This window comes from Drosophila sechellia, chromosome X (assembly GCF_004382195.2).
Source record: "Drosophila sechellia strain sech25 chromosome X, ASM438219v1, whole genome shotgun sequence".
In the NCBI taxonomy this organism is placed as follows: domain Eukaryota; kingdom Metazoa; phylum Arthropoda; class Insecta; order Diptera; family Drosophilidae; genus Drosophila; species Drosophila sechellia.
In genome coordinates, this window is record NC_045954.1 from 6,074,606 (window position 1) to 6,095,373 (window position 20,768).

At 45.0% G+C, this 20,768-nt stretch overlaps 4 protein-coding genes and 1 long non-coding RNA gene across 7 annotated transcripts; 3 read left to right on the plus strand and 2 right to left on the minus strand.

The window, feature by feature from the left end:
* Positions 1-58: 58 nt before the first annotated feature.
* Positions 59-10,905, plus strand: LOC6612276 (probable citrate synthase, mitochondrial). The gene is made up of 4 exons (XM_032725088.1): positions 59-181; positions 1,856-2,161; positions 8,512-9,489; positions 9,598-10,905. The coding sequence occupies exons 1-4, from the start codon at positions 59-61 to the stop codon at positions 9,967-9,969; spliced, it is 1,779 nt and encodes a 592-aa protein (XP_032580979.1). The 3' UTR covers positions 9,970-10,905.
* On the plus strand, positions 2,169-7,477 carry LOC116802291. The gene is made up of 2 exons (XR_004362668.1): positions 2,169-5,338; positions 5,399-7,477. It is a non-coding gene; the product is annotated as an uncharacterized LOC116802291 (long non-coding RNA).
* A 457-nt stretch (positions 10,906-11,362) lies between the features above and the next one.
* Positions 11,363-13,345, minus strand: LOC6612274 (protein swallow). The gene is made up of 3 exons (XM_002036748.2): positions 12,944-13,345; positions 11,970-12,803; positions 11,363-11,903 (listed from the first exon to the last, which is right to left on the minus strand). Exons 1-3 carry the CDS (start codon positions 13,212-13,214, stop codon positions 11,368-11,370), a joined length of 1,641 nt encoding a protein of 546 aa, XP_002036784.2. The 5' UTR covers positions 13,215-13,345; the 3' UTR covers positions 11,363-11,367.
* A 224-nt stretch (positions 13,346-13,569) lies between these two features.
* Positions 13,570-18,507, plus strand: LOC6612272 (transmembrane GTPase Marf). 3 transcript variants are annotated; one of them, XM_032726280.1, is made up of 9 exons: positions 13,570-13,841; positions 14,238-14,765; positions 14,964-15,253; positions 15,323-15,661; positions 15,945-15,956; positions 16,139-17,065; positions 17,130-17,300; positions 17,401-17,597; positions 17,668-18,507. In XM_032726280.1, the coding sequence occupies exons 2-9, from the start codon at positions 14,459-14,461 to the stop codon at positions 17,867-17,869; spliced, it is 2,445 nt and encodes an 814-aa protein (XP_032582171.1). In that variant the 5' UTR covers positions 13,570-13,841; positions 14,238-14,458; the 3' UTR covers positions 17,870-18,507. The 3 variants fall into 3 exon arrangements, with proteins under 3 accessions (XP_032582171.1, XP_032582173.1, XP_032582172.1); XM_032726281.1 differs by having other exon boundaries at positions 13,576-13,680; XM_032726282.1 differs by lacking the exon at positions 15,945-15,956 and having other exon boundaries at positions 13,571-13,841.
* A 128-nt stretch (positions 18,508-18,635) lies between these two features.
* On the minus strand, positions 18,636-20,446 carry LOC6612269 (serine/threonine-protein phosphatase 6 catalytic subunit). The gene is made up of 3 exons (XM_032726283.1): positions 20,196-20,446; positions 19,822-20,109; positions 18,636-19,751 (listed from the first exon to the last, which is right to left on the minus strand). The coding sequence occupies exons 1-3, from the start codon at positions 20,358-20,360 to the stop codon at positions 19,293-19,295; spliced, it is 912 nt and encodes a 303-aa protein (XP_032582174.1). The 5' UTR covers positions 20,361-20,446; the 3' UTR covers positions 18,636-19,292.
* Positions 20,447-20,768: the final 322 nt, after the last annotated feature.

Here is a 20,768-nt window from a genome sequence, read left to right on the forward strand (position 1 = left end):
AAATGGTTCTTTGAGCCATCATTTTGCCTTTCAACGACGTTATTTGGCTAAAAATTCCATGTGGGATTTGAAGTCCATTGGAATGCGTTCCAAACAGGATGGCGTGACTGGCAATCTCAAGGAGCAGCAACAATCGGCCACTCCGGTATCCTCGAACATGCCGGATATGCAGAATGCCCAAGTGAGTTTTCTTTCAATAAAAATATCCCTCTATCTTATTTTTCCATAGCCAAATTATGAGTAAAACGCGCATACCAATTTTATTTAATATTTGCCAAGAGCTGTTTCTCCAAATTTCGTTCAAAAATGAATCAGTTTTTTGGCCACAACTTTTAAAATATTTGTCCAAATACGGAATTACATATCGCGATGAGTTCGTATTTAAATTCCCTATAAAACTGTATCCAAAAAATGGGAATTCTATTTTTTGTCCATTTTTTCAAACTTTGACGATTTTTTACAAAAAATGCAAAAAATTACGCAAAAATTAGTTTTCCCAAATCGGTCAAAAAGTAATAGGAATGTTTGGTTTCGTAATTAGCTGCTCAAAACAGTTATTCTTTCAGCTTTATGATCAGTTTTAGTCAAGTTATGATAAAAATGCCCATCTAAAGTTGTTTAATTTTTGCCAAAATAATTGTTTTCAATTTTCCGTCATAAAATAATCAGTTTTTTTGCCACAACTTTAAAAATAATTCTCTGAATACGGAATGAAATATCTCGTTGAGTTCGTATTTAAATTTCCAATCAAACTGTGTCCAAAAATGGGAATTCTATTTTTTGGCCATTTTTTTTGCAAATTTTGATGATGTTACCCTTACCAAAAATGCAAAAATTGGCCCAAAAATTAGTTTTCCTATATCGGTCAAAAAGTGATAGGGATGGTTAACCCTTGTAATTAGCTGCTCAAAACAGTTATTCTTGCAGCTTTATGATCAGTTTTAGTCAAGTTATGACAAAAATGGTCGCCTATAGATGTTTAATTTTTGCGAAAATAATTGTTTTCGATTTTCCGTCATAAAATAAACATTTTTTTGGCCACAACTTTAAAAATAATTGTCTGAGTACAGAATGCCATATCACGTTGAGCTCGTATTTAAATTTCCAATCGGGCTGCATCGAAAAATAGAAATACTATTACCTTACCGAAAATGCGAAAATTGACCCAAAAATGAATTTCCCTAAATCCTTGAATCCTTGATCCCTCGCTAGCACTTTTAATTCGCTGCACAAAACTACTAAATTGTATACTGTACAGTTATGATGATAAACGTCTCCGTGAATATCGAAATTTTGTCAATAGGCGTTTTGCTACATATCTGGCCTAAAATAATGGGTTTTTTGTCCAAAACATTGAAGGTAGTGGTCGAAATACGGAATGTAATGTCTCGTTGGGCTAGTAACTTAATCCCTAATCGTTTTGCACTTAAATTTGAAAATTTTAGATGTTAGTCATATTTTTTGCAAAACTTATAGGGGTAGTTAGGCCACAGCATTTTTTTTTTTGGCAAAGCTATGTTATAAAACCTCAGTTAAAACATAATTATTTTCTACAAAAGTCGGTGTTTGATTTTCCCGCAATGATAAGGACAGTATTTATACTCTATAGCAAGCAGACAATGTCAGGGAGCGGTTTAAAATGCATGGTAATTGTGGGTGTCGAGTGGAATAACTACTAGATTTCTTTCAAATTGGAATAGAAAACTAGTCTGTACTCGAGCAAATGTCAATTTATATGAATCTTAGTAGCGCCAAAATGCATCCAAAGCATATAACATTTATTTCAATAAATTAGTTGCGTGGGCGTTTTTTTTCAAGTACCAGAGCAGGCAGCCCACCTTTAGTGTGACCTTGCTGGGGGAGAGCGGAAAACGCTGTTGCGTGGGAATTAGCGGGTGTTCTTTGCGCTCGTGCCGCCCCTTCCCGTGGAAAATGCGATTGGCGCCATTCAGTTGCCGCGCAGCTGCTAGACGAGAGACCCACGAAAAGAACACTTCACTTCCAGAAAAAGGAAAGCAAATTTTTTTCTGTGTGTGTGTGTTTTTCAGTGCGAGAGGGATTTTCTAGCCAAGGCGAAAGTGTTTTTCTTCTACTCGCAGCCGTACGTAATCGAATTGCCATGTTCTACCGCATTTCCGCACGCAAATTGTCCGAGGCACAGGTGAGTTCTTCTTTTTAACTTTTCGAATTACCCTTTTGCTTTTCGTTCAGTGTATCGAATTCCCATGCTTTCCTGGGATCTCTATACACCTCCTTCCAGTTAGCTAACCGTGAAGTGTGTCGCTTCTGTTGTTAACAACACCTTCGACCTCTCCTCTCCCTTTCGCTCTTCCTTAACCCATCCTTCTTCTTCTTCATCTGATCCTACTCCTCCTTTCCCATCCTCTTCTTCTTCCACACACGTCACGCTGGAATTGAAAAAAAAAAGAATTTCCAGACATGTGCTTGCGATTAAGAACTTTATTCGCTTCATTGTTGTTGGCGAATGATAAGTGCTAACGTGTATGCATGTACGTACGTATGTGAGTGTGTCTTCTAATACATTACATAATCGCCAAATGAAATTCGCCCATTTCTTATTTTTTTTTGGCAACATCGGAATGCCTATAAATAAAAATCTCTATATTTGTGGGTTTAACGAACTTTGCTTGTTTTTGGTCCGTCCGCTTTAGATTTTTTTTTGGTAAATTTCCACAAGTCCGGCTTGATTTTTTTGGGCCTTATTCTTGTAAATTTACAACAACAAAAACAAATGCCACGGCGCAGAGCGAAATAAAGAAAAAGAGCGTAAGGCGGAGAGAGTTGGTCGAGCAAGAGAGAGCGGAGAAAAAAAAAAACAGAGAATACCATTTTTCATTCGTTCACGTTTCGTTTCTCATGCGTGTCACTAGCTTATGCTGTGTTGTTGTTGCGAAAGAAGGAAGACACACCATCTCTCTCTCTTGCAAAAGAGATGTGTCCGCCGAATGACCTTAAAGCAAAAGGAGGAGCAGCAGCACGCCCACTTACCACCCACCGGCAATGCACATTTGCATGTGAGCGGATTGCATAATGCCAAGAACGAGAAAAATGCCGAAAAGAATATTACTTGCGATTTTGTAATTGAAAAATCAATAGCACACACACACACACGTACGTAAAAATGTACACCCACGGCGTGCACACATACACACGAAAAAAAGGCTTGCAGGACGAGCCTCCTTTTGCTTTTTCTCGGGGGTGATTTGCTTTCTCTTTGACCTGCGTTGGGTAATAAATACACAGGCAAAAAAAGAAACTAATGTCACTGCGGCAACTTTAATAACAAGCAAACGTTTGAAAGTGTCCTTTAGGAATAACAGAATATATAATAATATATAATATATTATAATAACATATTATGCATACATGAACAATCAAATAAATATAACTTCATTTAAAATTAAAATCAAGAGAGACAGTAATTACGAGTGTAATTTTGACCCAATTTTATAATTTGCTGTGCAATCTGCGATAATTATTTAAGTATGCAGCAATTATTTCTTGCCGTGTAGATTCGCCAAATGTTATGCACACTCCCCAAATCTTCTTCTTCCTGTTCTGCCGCCGCTGGCCGAGAGCCAAAAAGAAAAAATGTTAGTGCTGACGCGTTTTATTTAATTTTGTTTTGCTTTTCTCTGATTTACGGGTTTTGCTTATTTTGTCTATAAATAATTCTTGTAAATGTTACAGTAGAAAAGGTTTAATTTGTTTTCCACTTCCAACAATTACATGCAATACATTTATTTTATATGCAGCGAATTGGCCAATAACCCACATATTTCTGCCAAGTGTTTAGACCAAAGCAAAAAAAGCGCTGTTTTATTTGCGTTTGACGTAGTTTGACGAAATGGCAACACGCGAAATTTTTTATCGCCTCTCCGCTAATACGTCACAAATCGTGACAACTCTTACGTAACACCCACGACCCTTTTTCCTTTTGTTTTTCCAAAACAAACCAAGAGAGAGAGTGAGCGAAAGAGAGAGTGGAAAGTAAGGAGAGTGCCGTTAGAAAGCGGAAAAAGTAAACAGATGATCAAGCGATTGCATAAGAGCAAATGCATAATTTATACACAATTTGTACATTAGCTTTTTACGCCCGGTGCGCATTTTTGATTAGCGAATCTAAATCGGGATTTTATGACCAGCGGGCAAAGCTCAAGTGGACCTTTTTTCCACCTGGATTAACGCCAATCCAGAATTCTAGTTATGCGCGTGATAACACGACGCCTTCTTAAACAGGTGTCGTCATGGAAAGTTAGAGGGTCCCGAGATACCAGTGATATTGGAACCCAAATCATTACTATTTAACCAATTTAACCACCAAAAAAAAACCCCCATCTTGCCATCAGAATAATAAATAATTAATGAATCCCATCGTATATTGACACTTCGTATCAACAGCACTATGTTTTTGATGTTATCAGCTAAGCTTTATGATCCAAATTTACATATGTATGTACCATGGCATGAACTTTATGCTGACTAACCTCTTACAATACTAATCCACAAACAATCAACGTGCATACATACATATATGTATATTGCAACAATATGTTTAATCGCAGGCTTATGCAACTCAGTAAAAATGTCACCTTGTTGGGAGAATGCATTGCCGAACAATACTAAAAATGCACTGCAAATAGAAATCTGTAATACTATATATATGCATTTATATCTTCCTGTATGATTTGCAAGTTATATTGAGTAAATTGGCTAAATCAGCATTGCGTGCCGCATTTGAGTTAGCTTTTAGCCTTACCGCAATGCCCTGCCCAGTCTGCCCATATCTCCTTATAGCATATATAGTATATGGTACATGGTATAAGCCCCCTTCATATCACCCCCGTCGTTTTCGGAGCGGACTGATGATAATCGTGACAAATTTGCCGCTGGGGCACATGATCGGTAGACGTCGCCATATCGCTGATAAAGCGGACACGCAAAGCCCCCCAACCAACTGGGAATGCGAATGCGAATATAAGGTGTTAACTCAATCAGTTTTTATTTTGATAATGATAAAAAGACGGCCAAATATTTGTATACATACTACTATGTACGATTTGGGCGATTTCGCAATGCGCAAATTGCTCGCTTTGTAGATACAAGATACAAATGTATCCGTATGATTGATGGTCAAAAAAAGTTCGAACACAGGGCTGCACATTAAGCTAAATGTTGATGTTTTAAATAGTAACTAATTACCGAACTTGTTTCCATTTGCCGAACATTTACAGAAAAAAAAACAAAGATCCTAAGAACTTGGCAACCGGAATCTGTCTGGCCAAAGTAATATGCAAATTGGAATCTGCTTAATTCCGTAATTCCTCGCAAAAGTCCCCATTATGATCTTTGCTTAGTCAGACTTTGTATTTCACAGCATTTAAATGACTGAGGGGAAAATTCCGACCCGGCAACAACAGACGGGCATCTGAAGTTTGTTCAACTGATCCGATCCAATCCAATACGAAACAGCGATTCTCCAGTTGACTTGAGTTGAATTTAGTTGAGTGACGGGATTACGTCACGCGGTACTTTCAATGCGCTGCGATTGTGTGATGATGTCCGTTTACTTTGGGCGGCAGAGACAATAAAATGGCACTACTACTATTACTACTACTACTACTACAATAGTGGAGAATGGCAAACACGGCGCTCTAAACTTAATTAAGACGATTAACTCGGACTGCAATTATTAGACAACTGACAAGCGGTCGCTCTCTAATAGCAGATATCATTAAAGTCGAATTGAAAACGCCACGCGATGCAAGGCGGCCCAAGGTTCCCAATGCCCATACCCATACCCCTACCGATACCACCATTCATCCATAGTGGGATACAACCGTTTCCATGATCATCATTCAAATGCCAAGTGTTTGAAGTACAGACTTCGCTCCATCGTGCATTCTGTCAGTTGCATAACTCGCATGGGTTTAATTGCATATTTTGTGGTATGGAGCATTTAAAGTTTTTACTTGCGATGCAGCTTCACTGTAGTCTGTTGTGTGAGAACACTTGATTCCATCGCCGCGGGGTCAACGGCGGCTCACCTCGATGACAACTCTGCTCGCTGCTCGGCGCTCGGCGTTCGAGGCTTTCCCGGCTTTCTCAAGGTTTCCGTTTCGTTTTCGCACTTATATATATATATATATATATGTATATACATTGCGTAACCCGATGGATCAGATCATTCGATCGAGGTGAAAGAAGTGGAGCAAGTCTGCCGGCGCCGTCACAACACGCGAGTCCAGAACCAGAGCCAGAACGCTTCCTTGATGACATGGCAAAGGCGGGCCATAGTTAGACATGCGATAATTGCCGGCGCGTGAGACCTTGAAATCCATTCGGAACATCCACTACTACATATACATACTACTTGTACACATGCTCGCCCATTGTCGGGGGCTTGGGCTTATCAGCAGATGAACGTGCGCCTCTGGCCCAGATAATGGGCCCTCCAGTCGTACATAAATATTCTGGCCTGGAGCCTGAGGCTCGCTTCAAGTGTCCACTCGGCCCCCACCCCCCACCCCCCTCCCGCTCGTCACTCCGGAAAAGTGAAATAATTGCGGAGCATAGCGATTAGATAGCAGCGGTAGTACAGTGGTGCGTGGTCATTGATCGGCAGGTTTTTTTTATTATATTTTTTTTATTATTTTTTTTTTTATTTTTGTTATGCAAGCCTTTCTCGCGTTTGACAGCTCAATTAGCATTAGAAACATGAGCATTTCACCTGCGGTTTGCCACATTAGCTACAAAACGATGTTTGATATCTTGGGTTTCCGATTTCCCACGATACAGAAGAAAAACAAAATGATGGGAAATGGGAATTGTATATCTAGTTATTTGAGCACTAAGTACCTTTTCGCTCAGTGCATCGCTTGTGGTAACTAAAAGCAACGGACTTGCGGTTGCTAACAAAGGACATTGGTTTTGTATTTTGGTACGCTGCTCGGCTATTATCGGTAATTAATATGCACGTCGTTTTCTTTTTTTTTTGGCCAAAATGCTTTTTATCAATGAACGTGAATGGAAAACCGGTCGCCGCTTGGCGGCTCACCCATTAAATTGGTCCGCGAATCATGCAATTCAATTTTGCAGGCGGCGGCGCCACAAGTTCACTTGGTTAATTGAATTTGTTGACCCACTGGCCGCGCAGCAAGAAAAATAAAGAAAATCATGGCAGAGTGGTGGGGATATATGTATACATAGTGGGGCGGTGGAGGGCTAGTGGGGACTACGCCCGTCAATCAAATACAAATCCGCACTTTGCGCCCGCCGATCGGAATCGGAATTGAAATTGGACTCGCGGCTCTGAATCGCATTTTCCATTCCATTTCGCTTCGTTTTATTTGACAAATGCCAACGCGTGGCTAAAGATCACTGGGGTGTTCCAGTTTAAGAGGTTTTCCACATTATAAGTGTTCCATATATTAAAAAAAAAAAAAAAAAAAAAAAACAATACACATTTTTCTACGAGTGGTGATGTCATTCCGTTTAGTTAAATATTTGAGTTGGTTACCATAAATGTTATTTAAAATGTTTTTTTTTTTTTTTAATTTCTTAATGATCTTAAACTTTTATTTTAATTATTGAAAGAATTTTCATTTGAAGATCCCTCTTTTCTTATATATGTACGAACATATATATATGATCTCTCTTTTGCAAATGTAATTTAAACAAATGCAAAAAAAAAAAAATAATAATAATAATAATAAAAAAAATGAACCTGGAATTGAATCAGGTGTGTTGTGGGCGGTTCATTGAACCGGCGGTAAAGTTGAATTCAATTAAATGCTGGCAAACATTTGTTTGTGCCACACTCGCAGTTCCCAGTTCGCAGTTCGTCCAACCCGGCGAATCTGACGTGTCTGAGTCACTGAAATGTAAAATGTCCAAATGCTGACATAACCGAGCCAGTGGCAGGGCGGGCAGTGCAGCTTTATCAGCTGAGCTCAGACGGCCACACAGACGGGGAAATACTCAATGTATGAATGTAAGTGCACATGAATGTGCGTTTCGCCTTGTACTTGAAAGCGTCGTTCAATGACAATGACGAAACGGTCGATTGCAATCGATAACATTGGTCGGAAGTGCTTGTTAGCTTGTCAGGCTTTCGAGAATTAGCACGACTTTTTATGTTCCCGACGGGGCTTAAATTGCATTTCTACATAATCTCTATGTAAGCCGTTTAATATTTCGACTTCTATCGATTCCTAGAAAGTTCTGACGATTGTCGTCGATAATTTGATAGACAATAGACGATAACCAACGAATTATCATCATTGATTATTGGAGGAACCCCAACTTATTATTAGTACTGGAAGCCTATGCTTTTCTTTTGTTTGAACAAGAATCCATTGTTGATTTTTTTTTGGTATATTATGTTGTCTTTGTTTATTTCTACCACTTCTTGTAAGATAATTACAAAACTGACTGCATATGCTTAAAAGCACCAAACTGATTGGTATTTTTCCACTAATTCCCTTCCAGAAACTGCCAAATGTGGGAGCCTATGTCCGTAGTATCGCCGCCGATGGCAAGAGCCTGCGCGACGTGCTGGCCGCCAAGGTTCCTCAGGAGCAGGAGCGCGTGAAGAACTTCCGCAAGCAGCATGGCGCCACCAAGATGGGCGAGACGACCATCGACATGATGTACGGCGGCATGCGCGGCATCAAGGCCCTGGTCACCGAGACCTCGGTGCTGGATGCGGACGAGGGCATCCGCTTCCGCGGCCTCTCCATTCCCGAGTGCCAAAAGGTTCTGCCCGCCGCCGATGGCGGCACCGAGCCCCTGCCCGAGGGTCTCTTCTGGCTGCTGCTGACCGGCGAGGTGCCCACCAAGTCCCAGGTGCAGCAGCTGTCCCGCGAATGGGCCGAGCGCGCCGCCCTGCCCCAGCACGTGGTCACCATGTTGAACAACATGCCCACCACCCTGCACCCAATGTCGCAGTTCGCCGCCGCCGTCACCGCGCTGAATCACGACAGCAAGTTCGCCAAGGCGTACTCGGATGGTGTGCACAAGAGCAAGTACTGGGAGTACGTCTACGAGGACAGCATGGACCTGATCGCCAAGCTGCCAGTGGTGGCTGCCACCATCTACTGCAACACCTATCGCGGCGGCAAGGGCTCCCGTTCGATTGACTCCAGCCTGGATTGGTCGGCGAACTTTGTGAAGATGCTCGGCTACGACAACGCCCCCTTCACCGAGCTGATGCGTCTCTATCTGACCATCCACAGTGACCACGAGGGTGGCAACGTGTCCGCCCACACCGTTCACTTGGTGGGCTCCGCCCTCAGCGATCCCTACCTCTCCTTCGCCGCCGGCCTGAACGGTCTGGCCGGTCCTTTGCACGGCCTGGCCAACCAGGAGGTGCTCGTGTGGCTGCGCAAGCTGCAGAAGGAGGCCGGCAACAACCCGTCGGAGGAGCAGCTCAAGGAGTACATCTGGAAGACCCTCAAGTCCGGACAGGTAGGTTCATTTCTTCATGAATATGATTTCCATATTATATAATTTAATCCCGATTATGTAACAAAACCAGAGATTTGTATTTAACAATACTACTTGCACATTTTCCAGGTGGTTCCCGGCTACGGACACGCCGTGCTCCGCAAGACCGATCCCCGCTACACCTGCCAGCGCGAGTTCGCGCTGAAGCACCTGCCCGAGGACGAGACGTTCCAGCTGGTGTCGAAGATCTACAAGGTGGTGCCCCCAATCCTGACCGAGACCGGCAAGGTGAAGAACCCCTGGCCCAATGTAGATGCCCATTCCGGTGTGCTGCTGCAGTACTACGGCATGAAGGAGATGAACTACTACACCGTGCTGTTCGGCGTTTCCCGTGCCCTCGGCGTGCTGGCCTCCCTCGTCTGGGATCGCGCCCTCGGCCTGCCCATCGAGCGCCCCAAGTCATTCTCCACCGATCTGCTGGTCAAGATGGTCCAGAAGTAAGCAACTGGAGCAGGAGGAGCGGGAGGAGCTGGAGTTCAACCTTTTATAGCCGGAGGACGATGGACGTAAAATGCAGAAGCCGTAGATTGTAATTGCCGAGGGACGAGGCAGAAAGAGAGAGAGAGATAGAGGAGAGAATCGATCGGATTGGATTAGGATGAGATGGGATTGGATTGGATGGATATCGATATGACGACGCTGATATTGAGGGAGTTGGAGATGTGTAGTTGAGGAGAAGAGCAACCAAATACGAACCAATAGGACAAAAACGAAAACCAGAAGAAAACTGCAACACACTGCAACTGCAAAACAATAAGTTGGAATAAGGCAGAAACTTATTTTTAGTAGTAAAATAATTAACGAAGGGAAACCGACAAGCAACCACTTAATTATTTGTATAAGCTATATATATATATATATACGATTGACTATATATATAGGGACAGGCAGAGAGAGTAAAATGTTTGCGCCTATTGTTTATGTTCAGCATTTCCCCCACCCGAAACCGCCCACGATCCCCGCTCTTTATTAAGTTTGTTATGTTTATATTTTGTTCATCTTAGCCGATCGATCGACTAACCACGACACGACCCTAATGATTTGTCCCCCAAAACGCGCGCCCGACCCACCAGCACCCACCCCGCCTGAAAAACCTAAAAGAAAGTACTAACTTGATAACATTTTATTATAATTTAACTATAATTTATTATGCAAACAAGATACAAACGAGAAATACCATACAAAAACAAGTGTAAAGAAACCAACAAAAACATTTGAAAAAACTCAATAAAAAAACAGAACAATAAATAATATAATGCATAGAGAGTAGTTATTGTCAACTCCACCAGTGGAAGCTGCAAACGCGTTCGTTCATTGCCGTGCAAGTGTATTCGAGAAAGCAAAACCCACAATAAATCGTAGCAAACTTGAATAGAAGATCGTTTGTCCATTTTCAGAGCGAAAGGGTGCAAAACATTGGTGACGAATGCTGAAGCTCTGCGTAATTGGCACTGGCAGTGTGGCCGAAGTCGCCAAGCATCCAATGCCAGTGAGACCGAATCTGCATATGATTCACATGATTTCAATACATGTTATATGTATCTACCCGAACAATTCGGATACAAATGCAAGTTAGCAAAATTTTTTATTAAAACAAGTACATATTTGCTTGGATAGAAATAAATATTACGTTTCACTACACAATTCGCCAAAAAGATTATTTTCCTTTGAAGGAAAGTTACTAACGAATTTGAAATTTGGTTATACATGCACATATTGGTTAGCTGAATGCTGTGGCATTAAAAATGTTGACTAAATGGATCACGTAACGCGACATAAAATAACAGGATATGATTATACATACAATAAATAAATAAAAGTGGATGGTGGGAGGTTGGACTAGCGCTGGTTCCTTTGGTCAACGAACTCCTCCTCGGGCATTGAAGGCAAACCATCCATGTATGTGGCATTGCTGCGGTTCATTGGATCACCATTACGGCAGCGAACGCAGGGCCCCAGGAATCGTAGCATCCGGCTGCCCAGTGTCGCTCTTTTACTCCTAAAGTGGTCATGCGTTTCCAAGTGCGACATCGACATCGAGCGGACCAGCAGACGCGTCTGACTATCATTGATGCTCTGATTATGAATGGTGTCTTGGCTCTGATTGCGTCCCTGACTGATATTGAAGCCCATCACCTCGATGACTCGGTTGTTGCGCTTGTCAAAGTAGTACATGCCATCGTGCTGGCTCCATTGCCTGGGCAAGATGCGCTCCCCCTGCGGTTCCCACTGCCGCCTGGAGCTGGGCGGCTCCTCCTCGTGCGCCTCCACCTCGATGGCCGAGTCGTTGCTGCTCGGCTGGCTGGTTTCCGAGTTGTTGGGCGCCGGGGTTCTTCTGACCAAGGCCCTGGATGAGGTGTTCACACGATGTTCGCCTTGAATAGAAACCATGTTAGTCAATCTTATTCGAAATAATCTACAATAGCATTGAGATTGCTTACCACTACCGCTGCCATCAGCTTCGGTGCTAACGCTGCTAAAGTCCAAAGATTGTGGGCGAACCGCGCGTTGGACCTGGCCGGGATTCTGGGACACTCGGGCAGAAGGCGCCACGCTGAGCAGTGCCAACTCGATGGATCCTTTGCTGCTGTTGTAGGTCAGGTCGCCCAGAGGATGGGGTGTGACCAGGACGTTTCCGGGCGCGGGTATGGCGTTCACCAGGAAATCCGTTTGGGTGGCCTTGGCACTGGTCCCCGATCGAATGTGGTACATGAAGTGCTGCTGTGAGTTGCCCTGCTGGCGTCTCAGCTTCTGCTGGCATTCGCTTAGCTCTGTGCGCAGGGTTTCGAAATTGCACTTCATCTTCACAAAATCATCTGTCTTTCTGTCCAGTCTTTCCTGAACATACACGTTGAAGCCCTGCAGACGCTTCGCCTCTCCTCTCAATGACTTGATCTCCTGCTGCAGGCTCTCGTTCTCGGCCAGCAATCGGTCAAAGCTGCTGCTGGAGTTGTTTGAATTGGAATTGCAGTTCGAGTTGGATTGCGACTTGCAGTTCTTGTCCACCTTGAAGTCACCATCATGGACATACGCCTGCTGCAATGTGGGCGTTAGACTCTCCGGCATGGAGTTGACCCGTTGGAATCCGGCGAACGCCACATTGCGTCTCTTTTGGTCCTGCGCCTGGATCTCCGCTATGTACTGGCCCACCTTGCTGGTCACGTGCTGGAAGCGGCGCTTCGTGTAGGCCGAGTGGATGTCCTGGTAGGAGACCGCCTTGCTGGAGCGCCCGCTGCCCAATGGAGCCTCCTCGCCACCCAGTTTATGATCATCACCTGGTTGAAGAAGGAAGGATACATGTTAGCACTGACCTGTTTACTCATTGACTGAAGTGCCCAATATCTTTGATGTTAATATTTCTCCCAGTGCAGTTAAGCAAGTGAAGAGAGAGAGAGAGAGAGAGTGCACTTCTTACCATCGACATCCTCATCATAGTCGTCCTCATCCTCCTGATCGCGACCCACGGGATCGCTTACGCATGTCTTGGCGCTCTTGTTGGCCACATCACCATCCGCATCAAACTCGGGATCCGCGTAGCAGATATCCAAAAATGGCGCCGTATTCCGCTCGAAGGCTGCGGGCTTATGATGCTCCGCGAACCAGGTATTCCCGGCGCCACCGCTACTCAAATTGTTCAGCTGGTCAAACAGCTCGTCCGTCGGAAAACTCTCGTCCTGCAGACTCATCGCTTTGCACGCGAAACGCGGAAGAGCGGAAAAGCGGGGGAAATAATACAATTAACACGAGACACAAAAAACACGCGAATTCCAATTGAAGCGGGAAAGGCGCCGTTACATTCCGGCTAACTGGAAATTGGCTAGTGTGACCATTTCCAATCAGTGAAATTCATTTACAGGGTAAACTCTATTTTTAAATTAGAAAATTAAATGATTGAATCTAGGTGGTAGTATTTCAAAATAGAATATATTTAAATTAAATCTCGCAACGAATTGAAAAAATACCATATTAAGCTTCCGATTGGCATGAAAATATACTAGGCATGGGACGGCATAAAAATGCACTAACGCCGGATGTCAGCAAACAACATGAGCTGGTCACCTTAACGTTACATCATGTGCATTTAAAAAAAATTAATAATATTAAATAAATTTCGTGAAATTGCCTCTCTGCAACTGGATTCTAGTCGGCAATGTACGGTTATTGGAAGTTCGAGCCACGCTTCTCACGATTTGCCATTTGAAAACGCATCAGCTGTGGGGCAGCAACTAAAAGAATCGAACAACCGGAGAGGAAAATAAATACAAATATAAAATAAAACAAATACAAATATGAGCGAGAGTGACAATAATCAGGTTAGTTGATAGAGCGAGAGGGTAGATTGAACTTTATCAACTCGATTTACACACACAGATGCAAATTGTCAGAAAAAAGAACAACCAAAAACATTAGATTATTATACTTTTTTCGCTTATATTTGTTTGCAGCGCAATTGGACCACGTGTGTGTGTGTGTGCAATTTGCGTTGCGGTATTTTCCTTTTCGCCAAATACAGTACACTCTCGACATAGCGAACAACAAATCAATAGTTAAAGCTTTCTACGATATACTTAGCAAACACATGCTTGATTTTGTAGCACACATTTTGTTTAACACTTAAACCACTCAAGTTGAGCTTATCTAGGGCGCACTGTATTCAATCGTTTTGTTTTTCCTTTCGTGTCATAATTTTTCATTTAATTTCGTTTCAGTTTTATGACGTTGATTTTTGAGCAAATACCCCAAAAGCAAAATAACACACAATAAACAGAGATAGTTAAGTTTTGAGTTTCGGGTTGGCGGCGAAGTTGCAGAAGTTGGAAGTCTGAACAACCGAATCCCTAGGCTGCATACCTTTTGTTTTGTATCGCAATTCTCTTCTTCCACCAAAAACCATCTGCTAAACCGAATCACCCATAAACCGGATCCCGAAATGGCGGCCTACTTGAACCGCACCATCTCGCTGGTGACCGGGCAAACGGGCCCCGCCGACGACGACCGTCACGCCTCCTCCACGGACACGGTCGACAAATCCGGACCCGGTTCCCCGCTATCCCGGCTCAACTCATCGCTGCAACCATCCGGCTCCACACTGGCCGCTAATCTGCTACCGGAATCGCGGCTCTATCAATCCAACGACAAATCACCGCTCCAGATCTTTGTGCGCGCCAAGAAGAAGATCAACGATATCTACGGCGAGATCGAGGAGTATGTCCATGAGACGACCACCTTCATCAACGGTGAGTTAGTTATATATTATATTTAATAATATCCAACAGAAGCCATTGAATGGACTTCTATATTGCATGGTATTCGATAAGAACGATTATGATTCAGTTCATAGTTATACAAGGGAAATGGTAAAATTTTGATTCTTATCTAACATCTATCGCCTTTGGTGAAATACCCACTTAAACTAATGTTCGTTGCTCTTTCAGCCCTGCACGCGGAGGCGGAGATCGTGGACAAGGCGGAACGGGAGCTGTTCGAGAGCTATGTGTACAAGGTGGCGGCCATTCGCGAGGTACTGCAGCGGGATCACATGAAGGTGGCCTTCTTCGGACGCACCTCCAACGGCAAGAGCTCGGTGATCAATGCCATGTTGCGCGAGAAGATCCTGCCCAGCGGCATTGGGCACACCACGAATTGCTTCTGCCAAGTGGAGGGCAGCAATGGCGGCGAGGCGTATCTCATGACAGAGGGCTCCGAGGAGAAGCTCAATGTGGTGGTAAGTGAGCCACGCAGTTCTCCTCTGGGAATGTGTTTCGCCTAATGACCTAGTGACCTTCGTTCGCAGAACATCAAACAACTGGCGAATGCCTTGTGCCAGGAGAAGCTCTGCGAGAGCAGTCTGGTGCGCATCTTTTGGCCGAGGGAACGCTGCAGCCTGCTGCGCGACGATGTTGTCTTTGTGGACTCACCTGGCGTGGATGTGTCGGCCAATTTGGACGACTGGATCGATAACCATTGCCTGAACGCCGATGTCTTTGTGCTGGTCCTGAATGCCGAGTCAACGATGACGCGTGCGGAGAAGCAGTTCTTTCACACCGTCTCCCAGAAGCTGAGCAAGCCGAACATCTTCATCCTGAACAATCGCTGGGATGCGTCGGCCAACGAGCCGGAGTGCCAGGAATCGGTATGGTCTTTTAGGCGGCCCCTTTAGTTAGTCCACAATCTCTGTCAGACAATGCATTAACATTACATGGCAGGCGAACCATATGCCACATATGTGTACATATGTAGTTGACAATGGTTCGTTTGCCAGCAGTTTTGCACTGCCACATCTCATTGGTAAAATGAAGCCTCTTCGTATGCCTGTTGTCTCTATGTTGATGTGTGTCTTTTGTTTTTGTTTATTACCCAACCAACCAATCAATCTATCAAACAACCAACCAACTATCCACTGTAATCAACGCCAGGAACTGGCTAAGGTAATGAATGAGCTAGACCCGCTTGCTTGGTCCCACAAAAACCCAATCCACTCTGCTTTGGTCTCCTAATCGAATTGAATCGATGAACACCTCCTTGTTTACTGTTCCCGAAGCAGCTTACTTAGTTGCCCTGAATGATTGTTCTGTGCACTTTCTAAGACGCTTATTTCATCCATTGATAGGTCAAGTCTCAGCACACGGAACGCTGCATCGACTTCCTCACCAAGGAGCTGAAGGTGAGCAACGAGAAGGAGGCGGCCGAAAGAGTATTCTTCGTTTCCGCCAGGGAAACGCTGCAGGCGCGCATCGAGGAGGCCAAGGGCAATCCGCCGCACATGGGCGCCATTGCCGAGGGCTTTCAGATACGCTACTTCGAGTTCCAGGACTTCGAGCGCAAGTTCGAGGAGTGCATCTCGCAGAGTGCGGTGAAAACCAAGTTCCAGCAGCACAGTTCCCGCGGCAAGAGTGTTTCGGGGGACATGAAATCAATGTTGGACAACATTTACGAGCGGATCACCATATTCCGCAATCTGAAGCAGGACCAGAAGAACCTGCTCACCGAACGCATCCAGGGCACAGAGACGCAGATGATGCAGGTCACGCGCGAAATGAAGATGAAGATCCACAACATGGTGGAGGAGGTGGAAGAGAAGGTGTCGAAGGCGCTGAACGAGGAGATCTGGCGCCTGGGCGTGCTCATCGACGAGTTCAACATGCCCTTCCATCCGGAGCGTCTGGTCCTGAACATCTACAAGAAGGAATTGAATGCCCACGTGGAGAGCGGCCTGGGCAGCAACCTGCGCGCCCGCCTTTCCATGGCCCTGGCCATGAACGTTGAGTCCGCCCAGACGGAGATGACCGATCGCATGCACGCCCTGGTGCCCAACGAGCAGCTCCTGGCCACCAGCACCAAGATGGTGGTGCGCACGCAGCCCTTCGAGATGCTCTACTCACTGAATTGCCAGAACCTCTGCGCCGACTTCCAGGAGGATCTGGAGTTCAAGTTCAGCTGGGGCATTACGGCGATGATCCAGCGCTTCACCGGCAAGGTGCGCGAGCGCAGCAAGAAGGGCCAGCTGGCACTGGTCAATCGACAGAGCAGTATTGGAGTGAGTTCTTACAGTTGTGGTGCACCACCATTACTATATCTCCGCCATCGAATCTCGTTCACAGCACAGCGTATCGACGCCGACCACCACGCCCGTGGAAGCCACTCCTGTGTGCCTGCTGCCCGCTCCCGTTGTGGCTGGCATTACGCCCGAGCAGCTGTCGCTGATCTCTCGCTTTGCGGTGTCCTCCATTGGATCGCAGGGCACCGTTGGTGGCCTCGTCGTCGCCGGCATCGTAAGTGTTAACGCTCGAATTATCATAACACCTCTTGTCCTCACCAACGACCAAGCAGGTGATAGTGCATAGCTATGTGATGAAATCAAACCACTTGCAGATGCTGAAAACCATCGGCTGGCGCGTCCTGGTGGGCGTGGGCGCCCTCTACGGCTGCATCTACCTGTACGAGCGCCTCTCGTGGACAAATTCCGCCAAGGAGCGCACATTCAAGTCGCAGTACGTGCGCCATGCCACCAAGAAGCTCAAGATGATCGTCGACCTCACCTCTGCCAACTGCAGCCACCAAGTGCAGCAGTGAGTATTGATCACCAAGCGATGGGAATCGCTGATCGCTAACCGAATATTCTCTGTCACATCTCAACAGGGAATTGTCGAGCACCTTTGCCCGTTTGTGCCGCACCGTTGACACCGCCACCACGGACATGAACGATGAGCTCAAGACGCTGGACTCGCAGCTGAACATCCTGGAGGCGAACCAGAAGCAATTGAAGCTGCTCCGCAACAAGGCCAACTACATACAGAACGAGCTGGACATCTTCGAGCACAACTATATATCGCCGCAGTAGTGGAACAGAAGTGGGTTGGCTGGCCGAGGGGCAGAACACTAACCAGGATGTGGATGATCATAGAAATCAGGCGAAGACAAACACCCAAACACGACTACAACAACATAATTGCACTACGTATATTTGCTGCTCAACTCTCAGTTTTTTTCTCCTATTTTCTTTAAAGTGTTTTTTTTTTTGTAAAAAAATGCATGATGTGAGCCAATCGATTGGTGCCTCTTTATTCACTATCGTTTAAACAAATCGTTGTTGTTTTTGAGAATTTTTTTAATTCCTAACATGCACTACTCTGCTAGTGTGATTATTTAGTTTTTTTTTTTGTAATTGTTGACAAATAGAGAAGTATCCAAAACACTGTGAGCATGGCCGGGTGCCATGGAAAAGCTAGTTGCGATGAATTATGCCACATGGTGATGACCCCAAAGCGCGAAAGTAACTCACTTATTTACCCCTTTTCGCCCCTTATAGAAAGTCTAGTAATTATACATATTTGTTTTTGAATTGGACGCTAGAATAATGTTGGCGCAAAGCAAACCAATATATACAAACACAATTGTTGAGATGTTGCAAAGCATGAGAATGAGAATGATTCATGAACGAAAACGAAACGAAATAAAAGATATTTATGTAAGAAACTAGTAATTGCAAATATTTCATTGGAACTTTAAATATCGAGACGTGGCGCGAAAAAGACAGAGATGGATGATGGACCTTTTGGGAGCGGGATAGGACACCCGGGTTTTCCCACTGATTACCCACGAATGCATTTTGAATTGTCTTTTTTGTTTTAATCATATCGTTTTGATCGGGATCACACAATTGGGTTATTCTTAGTTATTCTTGCTTATTTCCTTCAAAGCATTACAAATACAAAATGTACAAAGTATATGATTTGTGTGTTTGTTCACAGAAATAAATATGTAGGTTTGGAATACAAAATAAACTGAATCTCTATATAATTCTTGCTTCCATTAGCATCCGTTATCAGTAAATACAATACTTGGATATACAACTTAAAGAAATCAATTCACGTGCTCCGCTCTCTTTGGACTTTCCGGAAACTAATAACAAAGTTTTTAAACTGTGCTCTTAAGAATTAGATATGTGTTTTTGCCGTACAAAAAAAAGGCGAAAATTACAAGTTACACGTGTGTGTGTGTTTGCGTTTGCTGTTCTGAGTGTTTGCTATGCTTGGTGCTGGTTGCGCACGTTTTGAGTTGAAGGCGTTGAGTTTCAAGGGTGGTCAAATGAAACGGATCAGTCAGCCGAAGGCTGCACTCCGCTCTGCTCTCCACAAGCGTATATGATTGATTACTAGCCACGATGCCGGAACAGTGGGCGGATCGTATTGGATCGGTATGTGGTATGGTATGTGGTATGGTATTGCGTTGCATCAGATCACATCGCCTCACATCAGAACGTTTTACAGGAAGTAGGGCGTTGTGTTCTCCTTGGGTATCACACGCTCCGCGTCCGGAACCGCCAGGAAGATCTTCGTCTGCCGCTTCTCCGCCGTTTCGAAGCTGAGAATGGCGGCCACGTTGCCGCAGCGATAGCAATAGTTTGGCGCCGACCACACGGTCACCAGTTTGCCCTCGAACATGTACTTGATGCCCTCGTTGACCAGCTGATGTGCTCGGCATATCAGGTTCAGATTATTGATCGCCATAAAGTCCTTGGTCACATTGTGGCCAAACAGCCAGCCCGCGCCGCGCGGACTCTGGCCCCAGTACTCCATGTCCTCGGGATCGGACCACACCAGATCGCAGAAGGCACCCTTGTACGGTATCTCGCCGTTGCGATCGATTGTCCTGATCTGGTCCAGGGTAATGATCTCGGGACTCAGGCCACCGTGCACGCACAGCACCTCCTCGTCGATGATCTATGTATCGGGGTAAGCATTATGGTTAAAATGGTGCTGTCCACATGGAGTATCCTATAGTGCAACTCACGGCAGCGATGGTGAGCAAATCGAAGACCTTGCAGCAGTACTTCCAGCCATTGGCATTGCCGTACTTGCTGAAGCACTCGTCAAAGAATCCGTACACCTTGGTGATCTGCCGCGTCTCGTGGTTGCCGCGCAGCAGGGTGATTCGGCTGGGATAGCGCGCCTTCAGCGTGAGCAGTCTGGTGAATGTCTCCAGCGAGTAGTGGCCCCTGTCCACGAAGTCGCCCATGAATATGTAGTTGGTATGCGGCACCTGGCCTCCAGTGCGGAACAGCTGCTCCAGATCGTAGAACTGCAATTGTGGGCGGGTGGAGTGCGATGGCATTGCGTTAGTGGGCATTGCAACGACACAGGAGACGACCACGGATGACCGCTTACCTGGCCATGGATGTCACCGCAGACGGTGACGGGCGTGCTCACGGGCAGGATGTTCGTCTCCTCCAGGAGGATGTCGCAGACCATCTCGCACAGCTTCTTCAGCTCGTTCTCCGGCAGGTACTTGCATTTCTTCACGTCCTCTATCCACTTGTCCACGTCGCCCATGATGACCGCTGCCTGTGAAATCCACGGTAAATCGCCTTAAAACAAGTTAATAAATAAGTATTGGTTGCACGTCCATTTGCGCACCTACGGTCACACTGGCTGGTGTTTAATGGCAAGCGAGCTACGGTTACACTGCTGACAGTGTTTTAGAACTAACAAATTGATCTAAAGTTTCTTCTCTTCATTTTAATTTGAATACTATTGTTGCGTGCTTTATTTGCTTATGTTTTCCATCGATAAATGATGCACCAATTTTTTAGCCAATACAACCACCAGTCGCATGGGACATACTTATCAGAACTGTGCTGATATTCGTTACTTGGTGTGTACACACTGTGTAGCTAGAATGTCACATGTTATCGATAGCTAACACATTTGAATTCAAATTCAAAATATTTAAGTACTTTG

What these genes read in the sequence shown, in the direction of transcription:
- LOC6612274 (XM_002036748.2), bottom strand. Translation starts at nt 13,214, where the DNA reads ATGAGTCTGCAGGACGAGAGTTTTCCGACGGACGAGCTGTTTGACCAG. An exon ending in CTATGATGAGGATGTCGATG is followed by an intron (nt 12,804 to 12,943) that starts GTAAGAAGTGCA and finishes TTCTTCAACCAG; the next exon opens with GTGATGATCATAAACTGGGT. An exon ending in AGCTGATGGCAGCGGTAGTG is followed by an intron (nt 11,904 to 11,969) that starts GTAAGCAATCTC and finishes TTTCTATTCAAG; the next exon opens with GCGAACATCGTGTGAACACC.
- LOC6612269 (XM_032726283.1), bottom strand. Translation starts at nt 20,360, where the DNA reads ATGGGCGACGTGGACAAGTGGATAGAGGACGTGAAGAAATGCAAGTAC. An exon ending in GCGGTGACATCCATGGCCAG is followed by an intron (nt 20,110 to 20,195) that starts GTAAGCGGTCAT and finishes CCACAATTGCAG; the next exon opens with TTCTACGATCTGGAGCAGCT. An exon ending in ATTTGCTCACCATCGCTGCC is followed by an intron (nt 19,752 to 19,821) that starts GTGAGTTGCACT and finishes CCCGATACATAG; the next exon opens with ATCATCGACGAGGAGGTGCT.
- LOC6612276 (XM_032725088.1), top strand. Translation starts at nt 59, where the DNA reads ATGTGGGATTTGAAGTCCATTGGAATGCGTTCCAAACAGGATGGCGTG. An exon ending in GCAAATTGTCCGAGGCACAG is followed by an intron (nt 2,162 to 8,511) that starts GTGAGTTCTTCT and finishes ATTCCCTTCCAG; the next exon opens with AAACTGCCAAATGTGGGAGC. An exon ending in AGACCCTCAAGTCCGGACAG is followed by an intron (nt 9,490 to 9,597) that starts GTAGGTTCATTT and finishes CACATTTTCCAG; the next exon opens with GTGGTTCCCGGCTACGGACA.
- LOC6612272 (XM_032726280.1), top strand. Translation starts at nt 14,459, where the DNA reads ATGGCGGCCTACTTGAACCGCACCATCTCGCTGGTGACCGGGCAAACG. An exon ending in GACGACCACCTTCATCAACG is followed by an intron (nt 14,766 to 14,963) that starts GTGAGTTAGTTA and finishes TTGCTCTTTCAG; the next exon opens with CCCTGCACGCGGAGGCGGAG. An exon ending in GCCTCGTCGTCGCCGGCATC is followed by an intron (nt 17,301 to 17,400) that starts GTAAGTGTTAAC and finishes AACCACTTGCAG; the next exon opens with ATGCTGAAAACCATCGGCTG.